Raw genomic sequence first — 24,992 nt, 5'->3', positions numbered from 1 at the left:
AAGCAGCACAGCATTGTTTAAAAAAAAAAAACGTTTTTAAGAAAGGGCAGCTACAGAGTCAGGCCCAGAGATGGGAGGTCCTGGGTTCAAACGTGGCCTCAGATACTTCCTAGCTGTGTGACCCTGGACAAGTCACTTAAACCCCATTGCCTAGCCTTTACCACTCTTCTGCCTTGGAACCAATACACAGTATTGATTCTAAGGTGAAAGATAAGGGTTTTTAAAAAGTGGGGGCAATAGTTGGAGAGTCAGAAGACCCGAGTTCAAATCCCAGCTGCTACTTAATGCCTGAATGACAGGATCTCTAAACCTATCCAGGTCTCATTTTTCTCATCCATAAAATGAACTTCTGTTGAGGATCACTAAGGTCCCTTCTGGGTCTAAATCTTAGGAATTAAGACCTTCACCGTTTGTGGCAGTGACCCACAAGGACATCTGGCCTTAGAAGCTTTGAAGTATTTCACTTTATGCAGAGGAGAATGAAAGGGACAATAGGTCCTAGAGAAACTGATGTGCACTAGTCTCCATCACTTACTTGGTCCGCAGAGTTCTTTCTGGCCCTGGCTTTAGGAAAGTTCTACCAAATCTCCCCAAAGCATGGACCTTGGAAGTCACGGAAATGACCCAAGACAGCCCAGCTTCATTTTGGAGGAGGATAGAGGCAGGAGAGGGGGATGAGGGCCAAGTTAAGGTGCCAGGAGGGACTTAGAGGAGGCTGAAACTACTGGGAACAGAATCAAGGGCTGTGGGGACCCACTACTTCCCCGAGGACGTGGGTTAAAATGGGGGCTAAAGAACTGAGGTTAGATTCCAAGATCATTCACATGGCAAGGAGGTAGAAAGGGTAGAGTCGGGGGAGAATACAATTTCCTTGTCCTCAGCTGCCAGGAAGTCCAGAGCTAGCTACGTCTCTGACTGCCAAGGAACCTGCTGAAGGCAGACACAAATGTACCTCACAGACCCACAACGGCAGCCCTGTGGCTTCTCCAAAGAGAAGCCGCCAGCCACCAGCCGCCAGGGTATCCCAGGGAACAAGTCCAGCCCCAGGGCCCGGGACCTCTCTACTCCCTTTGCATGAGGGTGTTTGATTCTGAGGGCTGGTTGGCAATTTAAGGCTGGGGATTGGGACCATTAAACCCAGAGTCTTTGAAAATGGGTGCGTGTCTATGATTTGTAGCTTATGTGAACCTGAGTGTGCAACGAGGTGGGAGGTGCTTTTGGCCATTCATATGTTGGTATTTATGGGCTTCTGTGATTATACAAAAGTGTTCATGATCACCAAATATAGGCTAAGGAAAGGCAGAGAGAGGAGGCTGGAGTGGGGCGGGGGAGGGAAAATAGGGAACAACAGAAGTCGTGTCCTTGGCATCAATTGGAAGCCACTGGGAAAACCAAGGAACTTAACAGGAAGGCCCAGCTTTATGGAAAAATAGCTTCACCTTAGAATATGGGTTCTGGTCATAACACAGATTTGCTGTGTGACCTGGGGTAAGTCCTTCTCTCTGAGATCTCTGTTTCTTCCTTTACAAAATGAAGGAGGTAGAAAAGCATGATCTCAAAGACTTCTCTGTGTTCCAAGGGTCCTTATAGTCCTGAGATTCTATATTCTTAGGGGCCTCCAGCTCTGACATTTTATGTTCTAAGAACTCTCCAGCTCTGTGAAATTCTGTGTTCTAAGGTTCCCTCCCAGGTCTAACATTCCCTATTTCTAAGACCCTTCTAGCTCTGACATTTTATGTTCTAAGGACCCTCCAGAGCTCTGACATTCTGGGTTCTAAGGTTTCCTCCCAGTTCTAAGGCTCATTATTCTAAGTTCCTTCTAGCTCTGACATTCTATGTTCTAAGGTTCCCTCCCAGGTCTAACATTCCCTATTTCTAAGACCCTTCTTGCTCTGACATTTTATGTTCTAAGAATTCTCCAGCTCTGTGACATTCTGTGTTCTAAGGTTCCCTCCCAGCACTAACATTCCCTATTTCTAAGACTCTTCTAGCTCTGACATTCTATGTTCTAAGGACCTTCCAGAGCTCTGACATTCTGGGTTCTAAGGTTCCCTCCCAGGTCTAACATTCCCTATTTCTAAGACCCTTCTAGCTCTGACATTCTATGTTCTAAGGACCTTCCAGAGCTCTGACATTCTGGGTTCTAAAGTTCCCTACCAGGTCTAACATTCCCTATTTCTAAGACCCTTCTTGCTCTGACATTTTATGTTCTAAGAATTCTCCAGCTCTGTGACATTCTGTGTTCTAAGGTTCCCTCCCAGCACTAACATTCCCTATTTCTAAGACCCTTCTAGCTCTGACATTTTATGTTCTAAGGACCCTCCAGAGCTCTGACATTCTGGGTTCTAAGGTTTCCTCCCAATTCTAAGGCTCACTATTCTAAGTTCCTTCTAGCTCTGACATTCTATGTTCTAAGGTTCCCTCCCAGGCCTAACATTCCCTATTTCTAAGACCCTTCTTGCTCTGACATTTTATGTTCTAAGAATTCTCCAGCTCTGTGATATTCTGTGTTCTAAGGTTCCCTCCCTATTTCTAAGACTCTTCTAGCTCTGACATTCTATGTTCTAAGGACCTTCCAGCGCTCTGACATTCTGGGTTCTAAAGTTCCCTACCAGGTCTAACATTCCCTATTTCTAAGACCCTTCTTGCTCTGACATTCTATGTTCTAAGGTTCCCTCCCAGGTCTAACATTCCCTATTTCTAAGACCCTTCTTGCTCTGACATTCTATGTTCTAAGGTTCCCTCCCAGGTCTAACATTCCCTATTTCTAAGACCCTTCTTGCTCTGACATTCTATGTTCTAAGGTTCCCTCCCAGGTCTAACATTCCCTATTTCTAAGACCCTTCTTGCTCTGACATTTTATGTTCTAAGAATTCTCCAGCTCTGTGATATTCTGTGTTCTAAGGTTCCCTCCCTATTTCTAAGACTCTTCTAGCTCTGACATTCTATGTTCTAAGGACCTTCCAGAGCTCTGACATTCTGGGTTCTAAGGTTCCCTACCAGGTCTAACATTCCCTATTTCCTTTTTTTTTTAAACCTTACCTTCTGTCTTGGAGTCAATACTGTGTATTGAGAAGAAGAGAAGAAGAGTGGTAAGGGTAAGTGGTAAGGGCTAGGCAATGGGAGTTAAATGACTTGCCCAGGGTCACACAGCTGGGAAGTATCTGAGGCCAGATTTGAACCTAGAACCTTCCATCTCTAGGCCTGGCTCTCAATCCACTGAGCTACCCAGCTGCCCCCTAACACTCCCTATTTCTAAGACCCTTCTAACTCTAATATTCTGTGTTCTATGATCTAAGATCTTGCCTTGCCTCTGATAGTCTCTGATTCTGGAAGATCCTGTCTGTCTCTTTAATAAGCCACCCTGGGTACTGGAAGTTCCCAGTAAGATCTCCAGGCCCTTTATAGGCTGCTCTGTAGGTGGCCTGGAGCTGCCTCTCTATGTTCCTGAGTCCCCATTAGATCCCCTTGCCTCCTCACTGCCCCTACTTCCTGCTGTCCTGGCTGTCAGCAAAGATGAAGATATACTCTAAGAGGGTCTCCTGGGGAGCAAGCAGGGAGGGGAAGAGGAGGAAGCAGCTTGAACCTTCACACAGAGCAAATTCTTTGTGGGAACAGGGAGTTTGCCTTGAAGCAGAGAAGCAGAGGAGGAGGGCTTAGAGCCCCATTGGCTTGGAAAAGGAATGATCCCCAGGGCTCTGCAGTGGGTGTGGTCAGTGCAGTGGGTAGGTGTGTTAGCCCCCCTGGGGCTCCTGACTACTGGTGCCCTGGAAACAGGTCCAAATGCCAACTAGTTTAGGATGGGAGCTCAGAAATCCCCCGGCCAGGACCAGAGCCCAGGGGAAGAAATGAGCTAAGGAGAATTCTCCTAGAACCTGCTGGCACTGGGAAGAAGGCACAGGACTTCAGGGGACAGCATCCCTCACTCCCACTGTGCCATGGAGGCAGTTCGGAACTTCCCAGAGCCCCCCAGAGGCTTCAGACACACTCTGGACTCTTAGGATAGCCGGACATTGCTGGGGAGGATGGAGAGAGGGAAGGAGAGTAGTAGGTAGGAATGGGGCTCGTGTCTCTGGTAGGGCTTGACGCCATTCTTTCTGACACCCTCTTGTCTTCATGCCTCAGCTCTATCCCCAACACCTAGGAAGAGGGAAAAAAAGTCGAGATCCAGGAAGGCAAGAAGCCCAGCCAGCAGAGGCCAGGAGGCCCTCCTTCCCTCCCTCCCTCTCAAGCCAGTTCCTTCTTGGGATGTTCAAAAGATCCAAGGACAGACAGACATTCAGAGAATCAGAACAAGATGATTGCAAATGGGATGGACCTGGGGCAGATGGCAGGAAGAGGTGCAAGATGCTGCAAGGGAGGCTACTAAAGGCATGTCTTTAAGACTCCTGCCCTGAGCTAGCCCGCATGAAAGGCAGGGTGATGAGCAGGGTCAGTCCAGTTTCCAGAAGAGCCCTGCAGGCCTCAGGGGATAGAGGGGATTGCCCAAGGCCAGGCACCTGTTCATCTTTCCAAGACATGCCTGGCATCTCCTGGAAGAGCGGATGTGGAGCAAAGTTATGTGATGATCTAGCCCCGGAAAGAGGTAGGGGAGGCCTTTCCGGAGATGGACTTCGGGTCAGGAAGGGCATGGTGGATGGGTCCTTCACCTGCAGTGACCTGCAGCCGTAGAGACGGCCTCAGAAGCCTTCCCACCCTCCCCAGGGAAGTCCTCTCTCAGCAGCAGAAGAACCTAGCTCCGGGCCCACAGAGCCAGGAGCCTTCGAGGCGTTCCCCCTTATTGTCTAGAGGAGAAGACTGACCGGACAAGTAGAAGGCAAAAAGCTTCTTCAAGGTCGATGGACAGCAAGGAGTAGAAGTGGGATTTGAACCGAGACCCGAGTCCAGATCTAGAGCTCTATGCAGGGTCTAACAGAACGCTCCGAAGGCCCACCCAGTGGAGCCCGCCGGCTGAGTTTGAGCACTGGTGGGCACCTGCTCTCTGATTAATGACTGCCTCCTAACAACCAAGACCAGGAATGGAAGCATCGTTTGGGGGCTGGGGAGAGACGGGAAGGGGGAATTGAGGGTGCCAAGCGGATCCCCATTAGTGGGCTCTGCCCCCAGGCCTCTCGCTCTCCCTCCCAGCCAAGGCTCTCTGCACAAACACAGCCCTGGGTCCCCAGCCCAACTGATGCTGCAGACCATCAGCCCTGCCCTCGCCCCGTCCTAGACAACCCTGACCTTACCACAGGAGCCCCCGACCCACCTACGGCCTTCTGGCTTGCTCGGATCCACAGAAGAGATGGGAGAATGGGCCCCTTCCTCCTTAGCTGCTGAGACCTGTCTCCCTCCCTGCCTCCTCATCCAGGGCGGAAGCCCCCAGGGCTCTCCACCTTCCAGCCCCTCATCCCTCTTTGCTGGACTCAGCCAGCCCCAGAGGGCCCATCTCCAAGGGTAGGCGCTCTCTCCACTCTGGGGGCTGAGCCTGGACAGCTCGCTGCGGGGGAGGGGGGAGTATTAATAGATGCACATTTTCCAGGGAGCCGGAGGCCGAGCGGGCACCTCCAGCCGCCCCAGTGCCAGGCCGAACCCTTCAACTGATACCCGCGGGGCCTCTCAGGTTCCTTCCTGGGCCCGTTCCATCCCCTCAGTCTCTGTGCTCACAAGGTTGCGAGCTGCCAAAATTCATTCTTTACCTCGAAGAAGCCGGTTTGTTGTTTTTGAAAGTTGTAGAAGCCAGAGAGGGGGGCTGAGGGAGGGGGAGGGCATAGCGTCAGTGTTTCCAAATGAGTGCCTCTCCTCTTTCTCTTTTTCCCTCTGCCCGGAGCCAGGCCTGGCCAAGGCCGGGGAACCAGAGAGGGCCAGGCCCTGGAGCCTGCCGTAAACCGTCCCACACAGGGCCTGGGCCGCAGCAAGAGGGGCACAGGGGCCCGGTGACCCCGGCCGCCCAGCCAGCCCCGGCCTGAGAGAAGGATTGGGGGTGGGGGAGGGGAGCAGGGCGAAGCGGAGAAAAAGGCAGGAGAGGCGACTGGGGCCACGATGGGGATCTCCAGAGGGTTGGAAGTTGTGGCTCAATAGCGGGGTAGGGCACAGCCTCCAGGGCAGGGTCTTACAGAAAAAGTTAGAGATGCTATAAAGGAGGGTGTGTGTGTGTAAGAGACAGAGACAGACAGAGACAGACAGAGACAGACAGACAGACAGACAGACAGAGACAGACAGACAGACAGACAGACAGACAGACAGACAGACAGACAGGGGGGGGGTGAGAAGGAAGGCTTACCCCTGGAGAGATGGACTGCGGCTGAGGTGGAAATAGGGTACAGAAAAGGGACCTGAAGATCAGGGTGGGGGGGTGTGTGTGAGATGGGAGGGGTGGGTGTCCTGTGTACAGCTCACGAGTCCGGGGCATGTAGGACTGGAGGGGAACTGGGCACAGTTGGAGATGGGGCACGAAGGGGTGGGGGTGGGGGGCACAGGTGTACTTCCTAAGAGGGAGCCGGCTGGGGGTGGAGGAGGGGATGGAGAGAGGACACGGAGACAAGGGCGTTGAGGCCAGGAGCTAGAGAAGGGGGACAAGCCCCAGGCCAGGGGCCGAACTGAGAGTCTGAAAAGGGCACAGAGCCTGAGCAGAGCCAGGAGGGAGGGCAGCAAGGGAGAACCCAGGAGGAGGCTAAGGGCAGGGCTGAGAGTCCGAAAGGAACAGGTAGGGGGGCCAGGGTTCGCTGCAAGATCGACAAGGGAGGGGGGAAAGAGGCAGGCCCGGCTAAACGGGGTGCCCCAAAGCAGGATAGGGGTTAGGGTGAGTCCAGAAGTGGGGCGGAGGGTGAGACGGGACCGGAGAAGCTAGGAGCCGGGCAGCGGTGAGGAGACCGGGAGGACCCAGAGGCGGGAGGCGTGGAGGAAAGGCCAGGGGTCTCGGGGGCGTGACTCACATGAAGACGTGGTAGGTGAAGGCCCAGCCACGGGGTCGCTCGAGCACGTTGTAGACCCAGTTCTGCAGCCGGCGGTAGCGCTTTTGGGCAGCGGTGGAGCGCTGGCCGCAGCCTGAGGCGGAGCCCGAGCCCGAGCCGGGGCCCGGCTGCGGAGGCAGGGGGCTGCCTAGGAGCCCCAGGCGGCGCGGGGAGCCCGCCCCCGCCTCGCCCTGCTCGCTCTGCACCGCCGTGAGCGCCACCAGCTCGGGCTGGGAGGCATCCCCCGGCCCGGGGCCGGGCGGCGGGGCCAGGCTGAGGCGAAGCGGGGGGGCCTCGCCCCGGGCCATGGGCGGGGGCCAGCCCGGGCCGGGCTCCGGGGCGGAGGGTAGGAGCGCTCAGCCCGCCTGGGCTCAGCCGGGCATGGCCCCGGCCCCCGCCCCGCCCCGCCCCAATGGGCTGCCCCGACCCGGCTCGGGCTCCGCTTCGGCTCCGGCTCCTCTCCGGCTCCTGAGAGCGCCGGCTCGTCAGGGACCAGCTGACGGCGGAGACAGAGGCGCGGACCGAGGAGGGACGGCTTGCCGGAGGGTGGGCGGCTGGGTGCCCTGGGGGCAGGCGCCGAGGGAGAGCTGAGCCGAGCCGAGGAGGGGGCGCTAAGGGCCAGGCTGGGGCCGGGGCCGGGGCCGGGGCCAGGGGCGGGCAGGCTGGGGGCCGCCGGAGCCCGCTCGCTGACCGGCCGCTTCGCCCGCTACTGGGGCGGCACTTTCCGACTCCAACTCTCTTATTACCCGCTCCATGGCGCTCGGCTTTCCACCTGCCTGCGCTCCCGCTCACATGTCACCCCGGCCCCCCCCTCCTCCCGCCCCGCCCCCTCCCCTCCTCCTCCGCCTCCGCCTCTTCCCCCTCCCCTCCCCCTGCCCTGCCTCCTCCCCCGCCTGCCCAAATCCGGAGCTAGCCCGATCCTGAGTCGGAGCCCGATCCTGAGCCCAGGAGTAGAGGGAGGAGAAGAGGCGCGGGGAGGGACGGAGGGCTGTGCGTGGACGTGTGTGTGCGCGCGAGAGTGTGAGCGCGTGTGTGTCCATCTCTGTGTCCTCGGGGTGTACGGGGGCTCATAGGCTCGTGTAAAGTTGTGGTCGCTTCTGCTCGGACCGCCGGCGTTGTGTGTTCCTGCGTGGTTGTGAAAGGCTGTGGCTGAAGTTGTGTGTCTGCAAATAGTAGCAGTTAGGGTTGTGCGCTGTCGTTGCGCGTCCGCGTGTGGCTGTGCCTAAGGCAGTGATGAAGTTGTGTGTCTGAGAGTGGCTGTGTCGGGGGTAGTGTCGAAGGTTGTATCGTGGTTGTATGTCTGTGTGGTCGCGTCTGAAGTTGTGTGTCTGTTGGTTGTGACTGAGTAGTGCTATATTTGGGAGTCTGCTCGCGCTGTGTTCCAGCTTGGGTTGTAGTTGTGTGTCTGAGCGCGGTTGCGTTTAAGGGCTAACATTCCTGTAGTTCCTGTGTGTCTTAACTCTACTTTCCAAGTAGGTAATGTAGGACTGACCTTGCCAAACACTGCCCATAACCAAAGTGCTTATTCTGTAATACTGTCAATTAGAGTTTTTGGTGCCTGCGGTTTAGCCTCCTCCTGATGGTGAACTAACTCCGCACCTGCGGGGACCCTGGCTTCTCTCCACTTGGGATCTCTCCCAGCCCCGGGCACTGACTGGGCTCTGCACACAGTAGGCACTTAATAAACGTATATCCTGGGGGACGCCTGCGGCTGACTTTGTTTCCCTCAGTCTGGTGGTATGGAAGGTTGTGCCCAGCATTGTGCATCCTTGGGTAAGGCGGTGTGTATGAGGTTCCGTTGCCCCACGCTGTGTGGTTGCGGATGTGTGCTCAGTTGTGTTCCTCCCTCAGGGACTGGATGGGGAGGGGAGGAGTTCGCCCCAGGAGCCTTCACCACCCACTCCAGCTGCCTGGACTAAGACTGAATGGGTAAGAGATGGAATTCCAGTGCCTAGACAGTGGTGCACCTGAACACCGTGTGGATTCATGTGTCCTCCTGGAAGGATACTAGCCCGTCCGGACCTCCATCCAGGCCCACTAGAACTCCACCAACCAGCTCCTGAGGTTTCTACCCCCCCCCCCCCCATGGATGAAGGGTTGTTGCAAAGTCTGGGGGAGAAACAAGAGAGGGGATGAGAAGGAAGGGGAGCTTAGGGATTGGGGCAACATCTTCCCTTTACCAAAGTGCCTCTCCATTCCTTCCCATGCCTTGGATCAGAGAAGGAGAATTTTCATTTCACCAAAGAAAGAAACTGAGGACTGGAATGGGAAGGGTTGTGCTCTTAGTGGCACAGCCCGCATTCCTGTCAGAGTCCATCAGAGAAGATTCTCAATACACACACCCAGAAGTACAGTTAGCATCTGAACAGCAAACCTCTCACTTGGGGCTGAGAGGGGAAAGGATTTCCTTCAACAGCTCTCCACCCTCCAGAATACAGAAATGCAGCACACACATCCCCCTCTCAGCACCCCCTCTCTCTGGTGACCTCCATTCTAACAGCATTTTGGAACTGCTTATGGCCTGCAGGGCCACCCCCGATGTAGGGGTGGATGTTCCCGGAGGGATTCTGGGTTCTAGTAGTTTACAGTTGAACATTAGGGTAGAGGAGAAGTCGAAATAGCTGAGACACAAAGAAAAGAGATCAGGACTCTGGAGAGGTCCAGGCAGAGTGCTTGGAGAAATCTGAGGAGAGAGAGATCACTTTCACCTTGGGGACAGGATGGGTGTGGCATCTAAGAAAGCTTTCTGGAAGAGGTGGTTTCCTTAAAGAGAGGTAAAGACATAAATCTGGCCCAGCTGGGTGACCCTGGACAAGTCACTTAATCCCCATTGCTAAGCCTTTACTCCTCTTCTGGGAACCAATACACAGTATTGATTCTAAGAGGGAAGGGAAGGGTTTAAGAGAGAGCCAGAGGAAGAGGGAGAGAGAGGTAAAGAAACAGGGGGATGAAGCCCAGAAAAATATCAGAGAAGCTGGATGAGACCAGCTGAGAGCAGAATGAACAAGATTAGTGAGGTCTATCATACAGGATAAGCAGTGGGAAGGAAGGTGAGGAAGGTAAGTTGGAGTCAAGTTGAGGAGGACTTAGAGTGCCTGGACCAGTCTGCAAGCTGAGAGTGCTGAAGCTTGCCCCTGCACCCTCTCTGGTTCCCATGTGGCACACTAGGCTTCCCTATCAGCTTTGACAAGGCTTGAAGCTGGCTCTGTGTGCAGGCTCAGGAGGGGGGATAATTTTGAGAATGTGAGAATGAAGAGAATGCCTGAATTGTAGAATCCTAGAGGTTAGTGCTAGAAGGGTTCGTAGAGATCCTGCAGTCTGTGGGGTTCATGAGATGCTGAAGAGTCCCAAGGGGTCTGTGCATAAGTTTGAACTTGGACAGGGAGAAAAATGACACTTCTCTTTCACTAACCTCTCACTGGACTTTTTAGCATCTCTTTTGATCCTAAATGTGGGCAGCATTATTGTAAGGGTCCACCGATACAAAAGGGATTAAGGACCCCTTTAAGATCCAGGGATAGGGAAGGGGCCTGCACAAGGTAGCACCTGGGAAAGCTGGGGTTTGAAGCCAAGTGCTCTGACTCTCCCTCCAGAGCTCTTTGCAAGTGCCTTCCCAGCCTGCTAGCTCTATGATCTTAAGCAAATTCCTTCCCTTGGCCTCAGTTTCTTCATCTGTAAAATGTGGAGACTGGACTTTCTGTGATTCTGTGAGATTTCTACCTACCACTCCATCTGCCATTCCCCTTCATCAGCCTGAGTTTCTCTCCAGTTTTCACTGCCCCCTCCCCACCTCCCAAAATGGGCTGAGGTTCCTCCCCCTAAACCAGTTAGACTGTGGTTATACCAGCCACTCCCTCTGCACAGTCTAGTGGGATTGAGGCAGAGGGAGGGCCAGGAGAAACTGCAGCCAAGTCAGGGCCTGAGTGGATCCTTCAGGAGGCCCTCCCTGGGGAGCAGTGGGGGGGGGGTATTTCTTCAAGTCAGCAGGCCCAGCATTGATCTGCTGAGTCTACAGACCCAGGAAGGGGCTGGGGGTTGGGCCCTCAGGCTGGAGAAGGTCATTTCATCCATCCCAGCTTCCTCCCTGCCTCTGGGGCCCTTCAAATAGGAAGTGGTTTTCAGAGGTCTAAACTCCATCCTTCTGGCTTTGTGCCAGGCTCCAGACCCCTCTGTGTTTATCTTGGACAATCTCCACATTTTACAGATGAGGAAACTGAGGTCAAGGGGTTTAAGATCACAGAGCGAGCAGGCTGGGAAGGCCCTTGCAAAGAGTGGAGGGAGAGTCAGAGCACTTGGCTTCAAATTCCAGCTTTCCCAGGTGCTACCTTGTGTAAGCCCCTTTCCCCATCCCTGGATCTTGAGGGGTTAGGCTAGAGCAGGAGTCCCTCATCCATTTTGTATCCATTAAAATACTGCTGCCCACATAACTTGGAGGTTATGCTGAGTCCCTGCCATGGGGCCTCTCTGTCGAGTCTGCCTTCTTGGAATCTCTTGCCAGTTAGAGACACTAATTCAGGGTTCTCAGTGAAACCTCAGTAGGAAGTTGGATCTTGGATCCCAAGTGTGGCATCCCCTACCTCCTATGCCAAAAGGGCAGAGGGAGGCCTCTAACTGCCAATTCCCTGATGAATGACTCCTCACTCAGAACGCCCCTTTGTCCTGGAGTGGGGGGCTCTCCTCTGAAATGGCCCACTCAATTGGTGCTTGTCCATTTTTGCCTCCACAGCATCTTTCGAAAGAGATGCCTTCTTCTTCCTTCCCAGGACCACTCCCCAAGGACAAGCCTTCATTACCTCTCACCTGTTCAGTTGCAATAGGCTCCTTGCTTGCAGCCTCTCCTCTCCCCAAAGGGGACCAGGGGAAGGGGAAGAGGAGAAGCTGCCCCAAAGTGGGATGGCCTGCCTCTGGAGGCTCTTCTTCATTGGGGGGCTTCAATCAGAGGCTAGATGACCACTTGGGAGAGATGAAGTAGAGGGGTGAGGCCGTTCAACTAAAGGAAAGACTAGATGAGCTCTGAAATCCCTTCTGAGACTGTCATCATCATCATCCCTCCCCCTTTTTAAATTGTTTAGACCTCACAGAAATCTTTACTGAGCAGTTCTGCTAAGGAAGATGGGTGTGCTCTATGCCTTCGGAGGTCACCCACTCTCCTTGGCTTACCTGTTATTCTATGTACACAATAATCCACCTCTTACCTCCATCTCTGCTCAGGCTGTGCCCTACTCGTGGAACAAGCTCTCTCCTCTGCCTCAATCCCATTGGGCTCTGCAGAGGGAGTGGCTGACATGGCCACAGTCTAGCTGGTTTAGGGGGGAAGATGGCAAGGGAACCTCAGATTGTGTTGAGGTGGGGCAGTTAAAACAGGAGAGAAAGTCAGGCTGATGATGGAGCATGTTGCATGGGTGAAGGGAAATCCCACACAGAATCACAGAACACCAGAACTGGAATGCCCAATCCCCCCATTTTACAGATGAGGAAATTGAGACCCAGAAAATGGAAGGAACTTGTCCAAGGTCACAGAGCAAGCAAGCTGGGAAGGCATTCTGCAAAGAGCAGTGACGAGTGAATCAAAGGACTTGACCTGGAACTTACAGCTGGCTTCAAGGCTTAGCTCAGCTGCCATCTCCTATGAGTAGCCTTTCTGCTCCCCCCCCCCCAAAAAAACAGTTGGTACCTTATTTTATATTTATCTTCTGGGGGATCTTGAGTCAGTGATCTTGGGTCCAACCTCCCTAAGTCTCAGTTTCCTAATTCATAAAATTAAATTTTACAGCTATAGACAGAGAAGATTCAGGGCAGCTAGGTGGTACCAGGGTCAAAGCCAGGAAGACTAATCTTCCTCATTTGAAATTTGACCTCAGATACTTACTAGCTGTATGGCCCTAGGCAAGTCACTTAACCCTGTTTGCCTCAGTCTCTTCATCTGTAAAATGAGACAGATAAAGAAACTGTAAACCATTCCAGTATCTTGGCCAAGAAAACCCCAATTGTGGTCATCTATGACTGAACAACAATTACACAGTAAAATGGAGTTTGATCTATAGATTCTTTTGTTCATGGTTTTTTATTTTACATTTTTATTTTTTTGAAATATTTTTCCATGTTGACATAATTTATTATCTTTCCCTCCCTGCTCCCAGAGCTGACAAGCAATCCCACCGGGTTGTACAAATTATCACTTGATATTTATTTCTGGTCTATCGACTCTAAGGACCCTTTCAGGCCCAGACCTCTGGTCCTGTGCACTGTTCCCAGGCCTGTCACCCACCTCCTCCAGGAGAGTGTAGCCTTCCTGAAGGCAGGGCTTTGGGGGAGGGGGATGGAGCCTTGTATACCTAGTGCTTAACACAGTGTCCAGTGCCTAGCTTGTGATCGATATTTTGCAAATGTTTGTTGAGTCTAATTCAACTGAGTGGAATTATTCAGTGCGAGTGCGATGGGTAAACTGTCTGTCCCAACACTATTCACTGTTCTTTTTTTGTTTATTTGGGAGAGGGGAGAAAGGAAAGTGGGGAAAGGATCCAGCTCAGCAGTGAAGATGCGGAATGGTGGGTGAGCTCCCTTCCTTCCTCCAAATAAGCAGAGGGCAAAGGAGCATCTCAAGCCAAGCGGATGCCGGGGCTTCCAGAGTGACCGACGGATGGGAGAATAGATCAAGGAGCTTGCCTCGAAGGGCAGGAGCGGAGCAACAAGACCTCCAAGGGACGGAGCCAGAGTTTGCTGCCCACAAAGAATCTGGGCAAATCGGCGCTCTAAGTCTGGTCTGGAGATACATTGCTTTTCTCTGTGAATTTGGGGGTAATCTTGTGAGTCCAGGTTTCTCTTGGGAATCTAGCTCAGAAGCACACTCTCTGTGGGCTGGACCGGGCGGCGAGGGGGGCGAGAGGGGCCAGAGGAGGTCAGGGCAAGCCCGAGTGTCCAGTGCCTGGAAGAGTACTGGGCTCTTGGAATTAGAGATGGAAAGGAAGTGAGCGGTCACCCGGGCCCAAGCCCTGTTTGGCAGATGGGAGACCTGAGGCCCAGAAAGGATGAACTCCTCTTTCCCAAGACCACGCCGTAGCCGAGGGAGGATTTGATCCCAGTTCCTCGGTCTGCAAACGATGCTCTTTCCCCTGCTTCACACTACTGGGAAAATAATTAAGCACTGGTTGGCAGGCCATCGAGTGCAGGAAGCTAAGCAGGCCCAGGGGGCCACGAGGTCAGTCAGGCTGGGGATTTCCCTGTGAGATTCAGGGACCGGAGAAGGTGTCCTTTGGCTCAAAGCAAAGAGCGTGTGGAAGGATTCCAGGGAGGACCTGGCAAGGGGCAAGATAATTGTTTATGTAATTCTAACAGTAGTAAAGATTATGCTGGGGGGGGGGGGCGGAGACCTGGGTTTGGATCCTAGTGATACCACTTATTAGCTGTGTGGCCCTGGGAAAGTGACTTAACCTTTCTGGGCTTCGGCTGTAAAATGAGGAAGTTAGACTCCCTCCTCTAGGTTCCTCCTTCCTCTGGCCCTGGCCCTTTAATGCTTCTGGTTCCTGCCGGAACGGTCTTGCTCTCTCTGAGACAAAGCCCCAGTTGCCCCGTTATAGCTCTGCTCATTCAGGAAAAGGGGGTGATTATTGACATCGTGGAAGTTCAACTGGCCTGCCCAAGCTGAGGTCCCGAACCAGTCCAACCCAGAAGAAGGAAAAGGCCCTCCAGGGATCAGATGATCCAGCATTTGATCCTCGAGCCAATGAGTTCACGGTCCATCTGGGGAGATACCTTTTCCCCACCTCCCTCTCCTCTCTGCCTGTCCTACCCTCCTTCCAGCCCACCCCAAAGTCCAGCAAGGGCAGATGGGGCAGAGAATGCCTCTAAGGAAGTGGAAGTGCTGATACAGCCCTGACTGGGGAGCATCAGTGACACCCCCAGCCCGCTGAGATCAGCAGCCCGTGCTGACAGTGAAAGCAAATCCTCATTGATTCCGGAGCTTTGGGATGGGGCTGAGAGCAGACGCTGGAGGTCAGAATCTGGGCTTGGGCCTGGCTCCCTCTCAAGGAGAGGGCTCACCCCAGAAAAAATGGGCCTCAGTGGGTCCTGGCTGTAAGGAAGGGGGAGTATTTTACGCTTTGTTTTTCACTTTCTCTTGATGCTTTTGATCTTGGCAGTTGTTTCTGGATAGGATTCCCTACACTCATCCTCCCTTCCTTCCCCAACAGCAAAGAACAAAAGTTAAGCAAAAACTAGTGGCACCTTAAAAGGATCTATGGCTTATTCGACATCCCAGAGTTCCATTCCACACCCATAGTTCCCTGCTTCTTCAGCAAGAAAGGGGTGAAGCCAAGGTTGGTCCTTAAAATTGTATGCTATAAAAGCACCCTGTCTTGTTGCCCTCTGATCACATTGTTGTACTTTTTGGGTATATTACTCTGATTTTCCTTCCCTCACTCTGCATCAGTTCATACCAGTAAGTCTTCCCAGGTTTTTCTGAATTCTATGTAGTCATTTCTTTTTTTTTTTTTTTTTTTTTTTTTTTTTTAATATAGTTATCATTTATATAGTGCTTTGATGTTTACAAAGAACTATGAATGTGTAATCTAATTTTATTCTTTTTTTTTTTTAATATATTTTATTTGATCATTTCCAAGCATTATTCGTTAAAGACATAGATCCTTTTCTTTTCCTCCCCCCCACCCCCCATAGCCGACGCGTAAGTCCACTGGGCATTAGATGTTTTCTTGATTTGAACCCATTGCTTTGTTGATAGTATTTGCATTAGAGTGTTCATTTAAAGTCTATCCTCTGTCATGTCCCCTCAACCTCTGTATTCAGGCAGTTGCTTTTTCTCGGTGTTTCCACTCCCATAGTTTATCCTTTGCTTATGAATGGTGTTTTTTTTTTCTCCTGGATCCCTGAAAGTTGTTCAGGGACATTACACCGCCCCTAATGGAGAAGTCCATTACGTTCGATTATACCACAGTGTATTAGTCTCTGTGTACAATGTTCTCCTGGTTCTGCTCCTCTCGCTCTGCATCACTTCCTGGAGGTTGTTCCAGTCTCCATGGAACTTCTCCACTTTATTATTCCTTTGAGCACAATAGTATTCCATCACCAACATATACCACAGTTTGTTCAGCCATTCCCCAATTGATGGGCATCCCCTCGTTTTCCAGTTTTGGGCCACCACAAAGAGCGCAGCTATGAATATTTTTGTACAAGTCTTTGTGTCCATTATCTCTTTGGGATACAGACCCAGCAGTGCTATGGCTGGGTCAAAGGGTAGATATTCTTTTGTCGCCCTTTGGGCATAGTTCCAAATTGCCCTCCAGAATGGTTGGATCAGTTCACAACTCCACCAGCAATGAATTAATGTCCCTACTTTGCCACATCCCCTCCAGCATTCATTACTTTCCTCTGCTGTTATGTTAGCCAATCTGCTAGGTGTGAGGTGATACCTCAGAGTTGTTTTGATTTGCATCTCTCTGATTATAAGAGATGTGGAACACTTCTTCATGTGCTTGTTAATAGTTTTGATTTCTTTATCTGAGAACTGCCTATCCATTTCCCTTGCCCATTTATCAATTGGAGAATGGCTTGATTTTTTGTACAATTGATTTAGCTCATTATAAATATGAGTAATTAAACCTTTGTCAGAGGTTTCTATGAAGATTTTTTCCCAATTTGTTGTTTCCCTTCTGATTTTAGTTATATTGGTTTTGTTTGTACAAAAGCTTTTTAGTTTGATGTAGTCAAAATTATTTATTTTACATTTTGTGATTCTTTCTATATCTTGCTTGGTTTTAAAGCCTTTCCCCTCCCAAAGGTCTGACATGTATACTATTCTGTGTTTACCCAATTTACTTATGGTTTCCTTCTTTATGTTTAAGTCACTCACCCATTTTGAATTTATCTTGGTGTAGGGTGTGAGGTGTTGATCTATTCCTAGTCTCTCCCACACTGTCTTCCAATTTTCCCAGCAGTTTTTATCGAATAGTGGATTTTTGTCCCAAAAGCTGGGATCTTTGGGTTTATCGTATACTGTCTTGCTGAGGTCGTTTTCCCCCAGTCTATTCCACTGATCTTCCTTTCTGTTTCTTAGCCAGTACCAAATTGTTTTGATGACTGCTGCTTTGTAATATAGTTTGAGGTCTGGGACTGCAAGGCCCCCATCATATGTGTTTTTTTTCATTATTTCCCTGGATATCCTTGATCTTTTGTTCTTCCAAATGAACTTTGTTATGGTTTTTTCTAAATCAGTGAAGAAGTATTTTGGTAGTTCAATGGGTATGGCACTAAATAGATAAATAAGTTTGGGTAGGATGGTCATTTTTATTATATTGGCTCGTCCTATCCATGAGCAGTTAATGTTTTTCCAATTGTTCAAGTCTAGTTTTAGTTGTGTGGCGAGTGTTTTGTAGTTGTGTTCATATAGTTCCTGTGTTTGTCTTGGGAGATAGATTCCTAGGTATTTTATTTTGTCTAAGGTGATTTTGAATGGGATTTCTCTTTCTAGTTCTTGCTGCTGAGCTGTGTTGGAGATATATAGAAAAGCTGATGACTTATGTGGGTTTATTTTGTATCCTGCAACGTTGCTAAAGTTGTTGATTATTTCAATTAGCTTTTTGGTTGAATCTCTAGGATTCTTTAAGTAGACCATCATGTCATCCGCAAAGAGTGATAACTTGGTCTCCTCCTTGCCTATTCTGATGCCTTCAATTTCTTTATCTTCTCTAATTGCTACTGCTAGTGTTTCTAGTACAATGTCAAATAGTAGAGGTGATAATGGGCATCCTTGTTTCACTCCTGATCTTATTGGGAATGCATCTAGTTTATCCCCATTGCAGATGATATTAGCTGTTGGTTTTAGATATATACTGTTTATTATTTTTAGGAATGACCCTTCTATTCCTATGCTTTCTAGTGTTTTTAATAGGAATGGGTGTTGTATTTTATCAAAGGCTTTTTCTGCATCTATTGAGATAATCATGTGGTTCTTGCTAGTTTGCTTGTTGATGTGGTCAATTATGTGGATGGTTTTCCTAATGTTGAACTATGTAGTCATTTCTTATGGAACAATAATATTCATATATGTGAACGGCATATTTCTAGTTCTTTGGGGTTCTTCTAGCTCTGCCACTAGATAATTGTGTAATGTTGGGTAAAATCCTTTTCTTTCCACAGGTCTCAGTTTCCCCCCATGTCAATAAGGGTGATGATTTCTAAGGTCTCTTGGGAGAGGATATTAGGTTGAAGGAGGCCATTCCAGACTGGGAAATCCAATATGAGGACAGTAATTGGGCAATAGGAGGATTATGGTCCCTATTTAGGACCCTTGAGAGAGGCTAATATTGTTGAAGTGGAGGGAACACAAAGGAGAGGAAGACTCTGGGAGCCACCCTAGATGGACAGATTGTCCTTCCCATTGTCTCACCTCAATCCCTCATGCTGCAATATGGGATCCTCTTTCAGAGATGGGATATTGAGATACGTATCTGATCCAGGGTCCTTCTCCTGAATTTTCTGGCTTCCTTTGGGCAGAACAATAGCCAGGACCCACTGAGGCTCAGCAGTCTACTTGGCCCTATCTGGGTGACTGCCTTATCCCTTTGTGAAGAGGAATGAGCTACGAGGGGAAGTCCAGGTGCCTCTCCAGCCTCCTTCCATCCTGCCCCAAATTTTCTTTCACTGAAGTTCAGAACTAATTTTAGGGAGATAGAATTGGGTACTAGGGGAAGAGGGCTGAGGTTGAGAGTCAGAAGGCCTAGGATCCTGGATATGTCACAAACAGCCTTGCCCCAGGGGATCAGGAATGGATCCTAATTCTAGAACTGGAAGGGATCTCAGAGGCCATGCATTTTATAGATGAGGAAACTGAGGCCCACAGAAGCCATGTCCAAGATCATCTAGGTCCTAAGCATTAGATCTGAACTCAGGGCCTCTGACTCCAGAATTTCTACTCTTTCTGAGGGATGTTTAGACCCAAATCAAATAACTCATTTTTAGAGAATTAGCAAATGCTACAAATTAGGACTTAGTTTATTGTTTTTGGAGATTGTTTAAATTTAAGAAAATGATGGAGAAAATGTGAATGATGCAGATTAATCTTAAAAACGTGTCACAAGAGCTGGTTGTTAGCCATTTGCCCTTACCTAGTCATTATTCAACAACCATTTCTGGGTTCTAGGGCTAGCAAGATGGAAAGTGGCCCAGGCCCTACCCTTGAGGAATTTTGTGATCTAATGAGAGGAGAAGATACAATACATAAATAAATATTATATGTGATTATATTTGATGTGGGTAAAGGAAAGATCCAAGTGGTGTCCTCAAGAAAAACTTGAGGAGGAAGAGAGAATTTTCAATTGTCTGTTGAGGTGAATCTGGGAAGGCTTCATGAAGGAGGTGACACCTTAGCTGAAGCTTGATGGAAGAGAAGGATGCTGACATCCTCCTTCCCTTGGTGAGAGAAAGAACACATTCTCACAATGGGAGATAACTTTCACAGAGACAGCAGGATGAAATCAAGGAAGAGTCAGGAAGTTAGTCTGGCTGGAACATAGTGGATACAAGAGAAAGTAATATGAAACAAGAACAAGAATAGCTAACATTTAATAGTGCTTGAAAGTTTGCAAAGCACTTGACACTTGTCTGAGGATAGTTTTTAAACTATGGAAGCTTATGCTTTATTTTAAACAGATTTAGGCTATTACAGCTCTTGTTCAGTCATTTCAGTCTTGTTTGACTCTTTGTGAACTCATTTAAGGTTTTTTTTTTCTTTTTGGTTATTCTTTTTTTCCATTTGAATTAATTTATTTAGTCGATTTAGAACATTATTCCTTGATTACAATAATCACATTATTTCCCTCCCTCCCCTCCACCCACTCTTCCCGCAACCAACGCACAATTTCATTCGGCATTACTTGTGTCCTTGATCAGAACTTATTTCCATGTTGCTGTTTGCATTAGGATGTTCATTTAGAGTCTACATCCCCAGTCACATCCCCTCAACCCATGTAATCAAGCAGTTGTTTTTCTTTGGTGTTTCTACTCCCACAGTGTTTCCTCTGGATGTGGATAGTGGTTTTCTTCTTAGGTTCCTCCAAGTTGTTCAGGGTCACTGCATTGCCACTAATGGAGAAGTTCATTACATTTGATTGTACCACGATGTATCAGTCTCTGTGTACAGTGTTTTCCTGGTTCTGCTCCTCTCACTCTGCATCAATTCCTGAAGGTTGTTCCAGTCTCCATGGAATTCCTCCACTTTATCATTCCTTTGAGCACAATAGTATTCCATCACCAACACATACCACAATGTGTTCAGCCATTCCCCAATTGAAGGGCATCCCCTCATTTTCCAATTCTTTTCCACCACAAAGAGCGCAGCTATATTTTGCTACATGTCTTTTTCCCTATTATCTCTTTGGGGTACAAACCCAGCAGTGCTATGGCTGGATCAAAGGGCAGACAGTCTTTTAGCGCCCTTTGGGCATAGTTCCAAATTGCCTTCCAGAATTGTTGGATCATTTCGCAACTCCACCAGCAATGAATTAACATCTCCTCCAGCATTCATTACTTTCCTTTGCTGTCATGTTAGCCAATCTGCTAGGTGTGAGGTGATACCTCAGAGTTGTTTTGATTTGCATCTCTCTGATTATAAGAGATGTAGAACACTTTTTCATGTGCTTATTAATAGTTTTGATTTCTTTAACTGAATATTGCCTATTCATGTCCCTTGCCCATTTATCAATTGGACAATGGCTTGATTTTTTGTACAACTGGTTTAGCTCTTTATAAATTTGAGTAATTAGACCTTTGTCAGAGGTTTTGTAATGAAGATTGTTTCCCAATTTGTTGCTTCCCTTCTAATTTTAGATGCATTAGTTTTGTTTGTACAAAACCTTTTTAATTTGATGTAATCAAAATTACTGATTTTACATTTTGTGATTTTTTTTCTTGCTTGGTTTTAAAGTCTTTCCTTTCCCAAAGATATGACAAGTATACTATTCTGTGTTCACCTAATTTGCTTATAGTTTCCTTCTTTATATTCAGGTCATTCACCTATTCTGAGTTTATCATGGTGTAGGGTATGAGATGTTGCCTTCTACACCAATGTTTATTTTTAATTAGTCCCCCTAGTTCCCACCCTTATTTTACTTCCCTTTCTACCCCCTCCCTTCTTATTCCCCCCTTATTTTCCCTGTAGTCTTTCTAAAATTACCCCCACACACACCCTCTCCCTCCCTTGTACTGCTTCCCTCCCCACCAGTCTGTTTGTTACCCTTCAACTCCTCTATAGGACACAAATCTATTATCTGCCCCAATGGATTGGATTGTTCTTCCCTTTTTGGGTCAATTTCAAAGTATGTAAGAGTTGAGTATTTCCTATCTCCAACCTCTTTACCCTTCCAGTGTATTGATGTTCTCCCCTCTCCCTCCATGAGTTTCTTTGGACATGTAAATTAACCCCTATTTATTTCTTTTCCCATTTCTTTTAGTATTAACCTCTTTTTTTTAGCTCTAGTTATATATGTGTGTGTGTGTGTGTGTGTATACACACATACATGTATATGTATTTATGCATGCATATATCTATATACCTATTTATGTCTTGTCCTTTCATCCTATACAATTTGTCATTGTTCCCTCTAAGTGTAATTCTTCTAGCTGTCCAGGTGGTAACAACAGTTTTTAAGAGTTACCAATGATCTCTTTTCTTATAAAGATACATAACATTTTAACTTATTGAGTCTCTTAAAAAAAGGGTTTTTTTGTTTGTTTTGTTTTTCTTTTTTCCCTTTTTTAAAAAATTACCTTTTGACGATTCTCTTGAGTTCTGTGCTTGGGCATTGAATTTTCTGTTCAGGTCTGGTCTTTTCTTTACAAATTCTTGGAATTCTTCTATTTTATTGAATGACCATATTTTCCCTTGTAAGAATATAGTCAGTTTTGCTGGGTAGTTGATTCTTGGTTGTAGACCTAGTTCCCTTGCTTTGCGGAATATCATATTCCATGCCTTTCGGTCCTTCAGTGTGGATGCAGCCAGATCCTGCGTTATCCTCACTGTGGTTCCATGGTATCTGAATGACTTCTTCTTGGCAGCTTGAAATATCTTTTCTTTGGTCTGATAGTTCTTGAATTTGGCTATAACATTCCTGGGTGTTGTCAGTTAGGGATTAAGTATAGCAGGTGATCTGTGGATTCTTTCAATCTCCACTTTTCCCTCTTGTTCTAGGATATTGGGGCAGTGTTCTTGAATAATTTCCTGTAGTATTGTGTCCAGGCTTTTTCTTTTGTCATGGTCTTCTGGTAGATCAATGATTCTTAAATTGTCTCTCCTTGAACGATTTTCTAAATCCTCTGTTTTGTGAATGAGATGCTTTATATTTTCCTCAATTTTTTCATTCTTTTGGTTTTGTTTTATAGTGTCCTGCTGCCTTGTGAGGTCACTTAATTCTAGTTGTTGTATTATGGTTCTTAAAGACTGGATTTCATCCCTGGCTTTTTGGTAATTTTTCTCTTTCTGGTCTGATTTTCTATGGAGGTCATCTTTCATCCTCTTTACCTCATCTTTCATCTCCTTTGCCTCATCTTTCATCTCCTTTGCCTCATTTTCCAGCTGGTTAATTTTGGCTTTCAAGACACTATTTTCTCATTTTAGTTCAAGTGCCTCTGTTTCCAGATGACTTTTCTTAGTTTTTAAGTTCTTTTCCCAATTGTCTTTAGTCTCTCTTAATTGTGTTTTTAATTGCATTTTGAGTTCTTCCTAAGCCTGTATCCAGTTTGCTGGGATTTCTGATTTATCGTTTGCTGGTCCCTCTTCCTCTGTTCTGTTTGCTGGATAGAAGCTGTCTATTATCATTTCTTTCTTCTTTTTCTGTTGTTAGCTCATATTCACCCCTTCTTTGCTTCCTGTATTTGTCTGTGCTCTTGCTCCTCTAATTTTTTTTTTGTTTTGGGAGCTTCTGTCAGTCTCCCCTCTTGGAGTTTTGACAGAAGATCTCTCGGTGCAGTCTGGGGGGGGGGTTGTTGGAGTTTCAGCTTCCCTGTCCTCTGGAGGCTTTTGATTGGATTAAAGTCCAGCAGTCAATGAGGGAGGGGTGTGGAGCCTGGGCTTCCCTGAGTTCTGAAGACTTTTGATGGGATTAAGTTCAGTTGGGTTGGGCTGGGTGTGCTCTGAGGCCAAAACCTCCTGGAAGGCTGGAGCAAATATGGAAGATCTCCACAGCTCTGGCCAGGCTGCCAGCTCTGTGGTCCCTCTCCAGCTCCTTCCCCACCATCTATGTTCAACACTCTGAGCTTAGCACAGTCCTGCCCGCAAGGTACACCAGCCAGACCAGCACCTTTGCCTGCCCAGAGGTTCCCGCTTCCATTGGAGGCTCAGCGCTCTCAGTGGACGGGGATAGGGGTCCTGGGACCTTCCTTCTGCCTTCCCCTTAAACCCAAGTGTTCTTGGACTCTGGCTTTGGGGGGGGGCGTACCTTTTGAATTGAGTCCAGCAGGAAAGTTCCTTGGCTCTGTCTTGTTGTTAGGTTTGATTTTCAGTCCCCTTGGAACATTTGGTTTGTGGTCGGTAAGGAAGGGTATTCAGAGGTCTGAACTTCTGCTTCTTCTAGGCCGCCATCTTGACTCTGCCTCCCATGTGTTTCATTTAAGTTTTCTTGACAAAGAAACTGAGGCAAACAAGGTTATGTGACTTGCCCAGGGTCACATAGCTAGTAAGTGTCTGAGGCCAGATTTGAACTAGGAAGATGAGTCTTCCTGGTTTTGGCCCTAGTGCTTTATCTACCTAGCTGCTCATATTAAAGCTTTAAAACTGCCCTGAGACTTTTCAGACACTGCAAATTTGATCCTCACAAAAACCTTGGGAGGAAGATACTATTATTACTATTTTACAATTGAGGGAAATGAGGCAGGCAGAAATTAAGTGTCATCTGTCTGAAGGGATGTCGTCTGAAGCTAGATTTGAACTCAGATCTTTCTGGCTCCAGGTCCAGGAATTCTACACTGTAGCAACCCCTTAAATGCCAAACTAAGGAGTATATCTTTTATACTATAGGCAACAGAGAATCACTGAAGGTTTTTGAATATAGGAAGATGATTTCATAAGTTATGTGGAAGATGGATTAGAGAAGAGAAAGAAAGAGATCACCAAGCAAATTATTGTATGGCCCAGGTGAGAGGTGATGAAAGCTGAGAGGAACTAGGGTGGTGGCCTTGGGAGCAGGGAGCAGGGCACATTTCTTGATTTGAGGTTAAAGTATAATCAACAGGAAATAACAATTGATTGGAAGGGGAAAAGGGACATGTGAGGTAGATGAGAGAGTCAAAGATGGCCCTGTGGTCACAAGGCTCTGTGTGTGTGTGTGTGTGTTCCAACTCCACAGCACTTTGAGACTCACAAAGTGCTCTCCTCCCCCATACCTTGTAGTGTAAGTAGGACAATTATTTTTCAGATGAAGCTCAGAGACAAATGAGCTGCCCAGGGTCATTCAGCTAGGAAGCCATGCCAAGTCTTCTTTTGCCAAGGCCAGCATTGTTTTCTAAGTGCCTCTAATGTGATCTAATGCAATCAAATGTTGTCCTCCCCCATCTTGTTTGGCTTGCTGAAATCCTTTCTTCAAGGTCTAGCTCAGGTGCCATCTTCAGGATGTCTTCCTGATTGGTGCCTCTACCCCTTCACAGGGAAAAGTAATCTTTTCCTCCTCAAATTTTGTCTAATACTTTGTCTGGCTCTCTTTTTGCATCTGTCACAATCTTCTTTACTGATCTATCTATCACCTCTTAGTATGTTCCTTGAGGGATGGCCATGTGTTGTTGCTTGTGGATTCTCTGTTTCTTAGCTATTCTAAGCAGCTGAATCGAGTCTTCAACAATAATACAAGTATCCACCCCATCAGATATAGCTAACGTCTTCTTTGGCTGCCAGTATTGTTAGACTGTTTTTTAGGAGAAGGCAACAACCTTTATCTTATTTCTGGCAAAAGCCTCTCCTTCCTTCCCCCTTTCCCTAATGTAACTAAATTGCCATATTCTAGGATCAGGTAAATTATATTTGTCCCATAATCATATATAAAAATGGTTTTCTTATGCATA

At 48.1% G+C, this 24,992-nt stretch overlaps 1 protein-coding gene across 2 annotated transcripts in view; it reads right to left on the bottom strand.

The window, feature by feature from the left end:
* The window catches only part of KCNQ4 (potassium voltage-gated channel subfamily Q member 4), a 74,098-nt gene extending 66,361 nt beyond the window's left edge, over nt 1–7,737 (bottom strand). Inside the window, exon 1 of one of the 2 annotated variants that reach the window (XM_001381204.3) lies at nt 6,915–7,737. In XM_001381204.3, coding sequence (XP_001381241.1) covers nt 6,915–7,240 — 326 coding nt within the window. In that variant the 5' untranslated portion in view covers nt 7,241–7,737. The remainder of the gene's footprint in view (nt 1–6,914) is intronic. The other variant, XM_007492865.2, reaches the window with a different exon arrangement.
* Nucleotides 7,738–24,992: the final 17,255 nt, after the last annotated feature.

The sequence above is a fragment of the Monodelphis domestica genome, chromosome 4 (assembly GCF_027887165.1).
Source record: "Monodelphis domestica isolate mMonDom1 chromosome 4, mMonDom1.pri, whole genome shotgun sequence".
In the NCBI taxonomy this organism is placed as follows: Eukaryota; Metazoa; Chordata; class Mammalia; order Didelphimorphia; family Didelphidae; genus Monodelphis; species Monodelphis domestica.
The sequence above is the reverse complement of the archived record's forward strand: the minus strand, read 5'-3'. Positions and strand labels throughout refer to the sequence as shown.